This window comes from Thalassophryne amazonica, chromosome 6, assembly GCF_902500255.1.
Source record: "Thalassophryne amazonica chromosome 6, fThaAma1.1, whole genome shotgun sequence".
In the NCBI taxonomy this organism is placed as follows: domain Eukaryota; kingdom Metazoa; phylum Chordata; class Actinopteri; order Batrachoidiformes; family Batrachoididae; genus Thalassophryne; species Thalassophryne amazonica.
In genome coordinates this window covers 75,456,359-75,462,358 of record NC_047108.1, presented here as the reverse complement: position 1 = coordinate 75,462,358, position 6,000 = coordinate 75,456,359, and the positions used below count along the sequence as shown (strand labels likewise).

At 41.9% G+C, this 6,000-nt stretch overlaps 1 protein-coding gene across 2 annotated transcripts in view; it reads right to left on the bottom strand.

Annotated features, from left to right (window-relative positions):
• Window positions 1-3,311: 3,311 nt before the first annotated feature.
• LOC117512445 (tetraspanin-2-like) overlaps window positions 3,312-6,000 on the bottom strand; it is a 104,716-nt gene continuing 102,027 nt past the window's right edge. Inside the window, exons 5-9 of one of the 2 annotated variants that reach the window (XM_034172523.1) lie at window positions 5,898-5,981; window positions 5,752-5,808; window positions 4,047-4,130; window positions 3,900-3,967; window positions 3,312-3,420 (exon numbers count right to left, since the gene is read on the bottom strand). In XM_034172523.1, coding sequence (XP_034028414.1) covers window positions 3,902-3,967; window positions 4,047-4,130; window positions 5,752-5,808; window positions 5,898-5,981 — 291 coding nt within the window. In that variant the 3' untranslated portion in view covers window positions 3,312-3,420; window positions 3,900-3,901. Of the gene's footprint in view, window positions 3,427-3,899; window positions 3,968-4,046; window positions 4,131-5,751; window positions 5,809-5,897; window positions 5,982-6,000 lie in introns of both variants that reach the window. The other variant, XM_034172522.1, reaches the window with a different exon arrangement.

The window sequence follows — 6,000 nt, the reverse complement described above, 5'->3', positions numbered from 1 at the left end:
TGGATCTCAATCACATTACAGTCGTCACTGATCTATTACTTTTTCCTCAAGCCCATTCCTGTCAAATATGACCACGATACAAAGAACTGTAAACATGTATACGCATCAGAGAGACGGACGAGAGACAAACACATTTAAAAGCTTTATTACACTTCAAACATCTGTCTTCCTGAGAAGTGTGGAATGCTCTTAAAATAAATTAACACAAAATCAACTATGAAAGGCTTGAATGTGTGTACACTTTTTTCTGTGTTTTTCTTCAAACAGCTTGAGTTTGAACTCCCTCATCAGGTTTTCCAGTGTGGACTGAGTTGTTTCGGATGTCATTTGGAGCTGACAGACTTTTTGATCTGTGGTGCAGCCTCACCTCTCAGACTGAACACTGCAACTCAGCAGTCAAAGTAAATAACCAAGTTATGACAGTATTCACCACACCGGTGTGCAAAACGGAAGGAAGATTACCAACGGAATTAACATGGTCATCTTTTGAAGTGCACCGGGGAAAACACAGTAAAACACGCCAAAATGAAGAGTGGAGCCTATGAACTGCTCCTCGAATGTTTGTGACATTTTAACGGCAAACACAAATACACAACCTACAGCTACTGTCTTTGTAGGTTCTTGTGCTACATTCTGACATCCTACTGTTCAAAATACTACACTGTTTTTTTTTAAAGGCACATGAAGGACCTGTATTGTCTGTATGGAACTGCTTTGGAAATTGGGGGATACAATACTTCCAAATTAAGACAAGAGTGGCAAATGCAGAAAATACTTGGATCAGTTCTACTTTCATAGAGCAGCTAGCTGAGTGGTAAAGAGCTGGCCTGCCAATATGTAGACTTAGGGTTCAATCCTGCTCATGCAATCTGCCTGCGTCCTTGGATAAGACATTTAATCTACAGAGTGAACACAAGAACACTCCTCGGTTTCAAATATGTATAATATCAAAAGTCACATGAATAATTTTCAACTCAAGATTTTTTTCTCTTTTGTAGATTCTTCTTGAAAATTGTAAAATTATTCATGTGACTTTTGATATTAGAAATATTTGAAACCAAGGAGTGTTTTTGTGTTCACCCTGTACATTGTCTCAGTCCACCCAAATGTATCTGGTTATTGGCTTCAGCTGGTGATGTAACCTGCATTGGACTGGCATCCCAGACCAAGCACTTTGAGCATCTGATGCAGAAGGAAAAACGCTATATAAACGCAGTCCATTTACCATCCGGAGTGAGTACTAGACTCTCATCTGCTTGATTCCACAAAATTTGGTGATAATCATGGGCCTCGGAGCTTATATTATATATAGGACTTACTTCTTAAATTTTACTTTAACTTTGGTGTACTGTTCAGTTCATCACAGTGCTTCGCTCTTCCTCTCTAGCTGTTTGGTAGAGATAAGCAAGTTTATTCATCTGCTACAGGTGATTTTGCCCTTATGATAGCTATACATGTTTTTATGTTTTATTCTTGTATTTGCAATGTATTGAAAAGTTCACTGTAATCCATAAAGAAGGGAGGATGTCTCATTTTGGGGAAAAAATGATGTGCTGTCTGTATTACGTTTGGAAAGAGGTGTCATTTGATTCAAAACAGCATTTCGCTTTGAAGTTATTGATTCCGGAGATTTGAATCTTTGAATATCTTTCCAACTTAAGCGCCCTGTCCCACTGGGGAGAGGATTAATTGCACATGAATTGAGAATACAAATTGTGGGCGTTCGTTGTCGTCAGCAACAAAAATGGCCAAAAATGACAAATGTCCCGGTATGAATTACAGATATATTAATAATATATAGCGAACAATCACAGTTATATAATGCATGTAGTGAGGAAACTGATCCGACACACTGAAATTATCACGGCAGTATTACGGGTGTATTATGAATGCATCGCGCACGTGTTGCGCGTGCACGGCCTCTGCATTGCGGTCATAAAATAAGCTCACTTGGGCCTTTCGCCATCACTATTCACACCAACAATACAGGCTCTGGAGCATTTGCTGGACTTGGACAAGTTGATCACAGAGTGTTGTCATGCGAGGGTTAACTGTTCATGAGTTTGGGGAGCGGGAGGGGGGAAGCCGCTCAGGGTGTGAGAAGGTGTTTTTTTTTTTTTTTTTTTTTTTTTTTAAGAGTGTCACAGAAAGACTTCAGCGTGAGTTGTGACTGAACAGCAACTCTTCTTTTTGTTGGTGTTAAATAAAAGCTACGTCTTTATGGATCTACACAGTCAGACCCGGCACTGACTGGCAGGTATGTCACTTTCTGCCACATATAATACTATGGGTTTATGTGACGTGTTTGCTATGCATTCACAGATTGTCCGCAAATCAGCTGCAAAGCAGATGTAATAAAAATGGTTCATTCGTGGCCAATTTGTATGCATTCGCTACAACATATTTTAGTTTGTGATGTGGCTGTCCCAGTCCGCTGCCAAGCCGCAAATCCCCATCAGTTGCGGATATCAGCGATTAACGGCAGATATACAGTGCATAGAGTGAGTATGTATTGTGTATTAACTGAGTATATATGGAGTATGTAAGGCGGATGTCATCCGCATTCAGATTTTTGAGCTACTGAAATATCCTGGCTGTGGACATGCGTGCCTCTACGGATGATCACGGGCGTGTTCGGATGACATCCGACTCATACAGGCATGTTACACGGATATTGCGGATGTTTGGCGAATATGGGCCAATTTTGTGCGCAATCCATATGCAAATCCTCCTAAACGCCAGTGGGACAGGGCCCTAACTACTAATAGCCCAAATCTCCATACAAAAGCTTGCAACAGCGAAGGGTGAGAAAATGTCAAAAATGACTTAATGTGATCGCAAAATACATATTTTGAGAGCTCAATTTAGGCCTATAATGTGCTCACATTTTATTAAATGAGGGCTCAATTAAAGGAAAATGTGCTCACAAATGATCATTGCCAGAGAAAAAGGAAAATGTGTGCATGTTTTATTAATTCAAGGTGTGTGTGTGTGTGTGTGTGTGTGTGTGTGTGCGCATCCACAGTTCTCTCCAGCTAACGTTTCCCACAGCCCGGGGGTCAGTCAGGGCCGTGCAAAGCAGCACTGACACTAATGCCAGGGTATCTGGTTTAAAAATGTTCATGTACAGCAAGGGGCCATGAGGGGAAGTAATTTGAAGACTTTTGAAGGGAGAAATAAATATAAGGAACAACTGTGCAGCTTCCAATATGAGTCCAATGAATGTTGGACTGAGTATTTTCATTTGATTGTGACAGTAAACAAATAGGGAATGGAGAGAATGAAGAGTGTTATGAGCACCATAGTGAGGAGTTTTTTTTTTCACCTGGTCTGCTTCATGGTCTGAGTGGATGATGGACTGTACAAGCTGTACAGTCTTTCAGGATTAATTGCAGGAAGAGATTAAAGGTCACGGCTCCACTTTAGGGCCCAGACACGCTGTGATAGCTGAACGAAGGGGAAAAAAAAAAAAAAAAAAAAAAAAAAAAAAAAAAAAAAAAAAAAAAAATCACACAATCACAAATCGTTGAGACAAGGTGGACAAATGATCCTGCACCTTTCCCATCACCGAAAAGGCTGCGAATCAAGAGTGCATAAAGGAACAAAACCAAAACTAATGAGAGAAAAACGAAGCGAACGTCGACCTTGATGCTTTAAACGAAATCAAAATGAAACGAGAAAGGAACCATCAAGACAGACAGCAAAACAGAATACGGATGAATTGAGGTTGTCGTCGGGATTCGTTCACATTTTTCAACAGCTTGCAAATTCTGATGAAGCGCCAGCTGCAGGAACGAAGCTGGATGACGTTTAAACGATGCCTCTGAAAGTCAACGCACGTCCAGATTTCTTGTTTCATTTTGGCTTCGGGGTCCTTCGTTAGTGCCGTGTGACTGCGGCTTTAGATGACCTCCCTGCTGTTTCGAATAGCACAGCATAGCACCATACTGAAGATCATCCCAATAATCTGGTGAGAGAAAAAGAAAGTTCTGTCAAAGTCACAAACACACCTGTGCCTGTTTGCCTCTTGTGGGATCTTGACTCACCATGATTCCAGCAATGCCGATACCCATGTAACCAATGATGTAAAGTTTACTGTTGAAGAACTCCTTAATGCCCGACTCACAGTCCTGGAGACCGACAATAAGAGGAGTCAAGCACTTTCGAACTCCAGTGAACCAAAGTTTCACAGTATGATAAGTAGGTAAAACATACAATTGTGCACTAAACTGCAGTGCAATGTGAGCTTTCCTGGACATTTGCAGGGAAAAAGGAAGCCAGTTGTGTTGAACTAGATGTGTACAGGCCTTTTTTTTTTTAACCGTAGATGACTATACTGTCATTTCTTGATAGCTGTGATGGTGTTTTAGTTTTGTTTTTCTAGGTTTTTACATTTTGTTTTTTGTTCATCAGTTGATGTGAATTTTCATTGCAATCAGCAACACATACACACGATTAATTAGTGAGTGAATGCCTGAGCTACTCTCCCAGTTTGGGGTTCGCAGCCTTGAGAGCTCCTGTTCCCACTGGAACCTCTGTGGCCTTCACCTTCCACATTGTTTCTTGTTCTTCCTTCAGTCCCCCGTACTTCTCTATCTGCTTATGCCTTTTCTTTCTGAAGTTCATTTCACTTGGAATTGCTTCATCTACCAAAGCTGCCCTTTTCTGCGCCTTGCTAACCACAGCTACATCCAGTTGGTTGTCCAACACCTATTTGTCTGTGTGGAACTTCAAGTCCAACAGCACCTTATCTCTGCTCTTCTCATCCATCTTTAGGGTGTTTCCCAGTTGACCTTTGGTACTTCCAGTCCATATTTGGCACAGATGTTACTGTACATTATGCCAGCAACGTACTTGGTTATGCCTCTCAGTGTACGCTGTCCCAGTTCGCACATTGCACACTGCGCTGCCTCATGGCCGTCTTTACACAAGCAACACTTCCGGTGTTCTGTCGAGACATGCGGTTTTGTGGAATTGCACGTCCCGTCACAATATTGTGCTATAAATACAGCGTGCACATGCAAATTTTAACTTCTTAAACTTGAAAAGACACTTATTGCTGTTGTATTTTAATTCCTCAGTTGCTAGGTCAGGGAGTTCAACGTGGTAAAGAGAGACGTGTCAACCTGACGGGGGTGGGGGGGTGAAAGTCTGGATAGAGAGAACTGCGCATGTGTGTGCATGCACAGTTGCGGAGGGCTGGCCTCTCGCCAGGAATGACATCTCGTCAGATCACCGGTCCTGTCTGCTATGGCATAGACTCCTGCCTCTACGAACCTGGTGCTCAAGACCTGTCCTGTTGCCATGATCAGAACCTTTGTGCTTCTGTGCTGTCTTTCAACCAGGCCTTTGCTAGCCATTGGTAAGCTGTCTTAATGTCATCCACCTTGGTTATCTGCTGGTCAAACTTCCCATGGAGGGGTCATGTCTTCCATGATGTCTCCTCTGCTTTCTCATGACCCTCTGTCTTCTGCTGTCTGAGGTACTATACTCACTTCAGTTTGTTCCTTGGGGACAGCTTCTGCTGGAAGTTCCTTGCTTCATCCTGGATAGTGCCAAAACCACTATCCAGGATGAAGTCCCCAGCCACTTATTTCCTCTGATCAGATAGTCGCAAGGTGTTGGACTGTGGGTGTGTATGTGTACATGAAACAAAGCCAGATTGGTTATTGTTATTTTTTAAAACAAGTCCAAAGGTGTGTCATCTTTTTATAGTCTCTGTCGTTTCCATTACATCGGCTGACGTCATACCTTAGTGTCTGGTTTGGGATCCGGACAAGGGGTAGTTCTGGTTCCACAACAATTGAGCTAAAAGAGGTAAAAAGAACATTATACTATAGAGTACAGCATAGCAGTAACATAATTAGAAGTAATCAAAAAACAGATATTGTATGTACCACTTTCTGGTATGAGGCTATGAGTGTGCCATTATTGTTGGCATTATAAGCTGTTGTGTAGAAGTTCTGGACATCCTCGATTATCTTTGTAAGAGAAGACGAG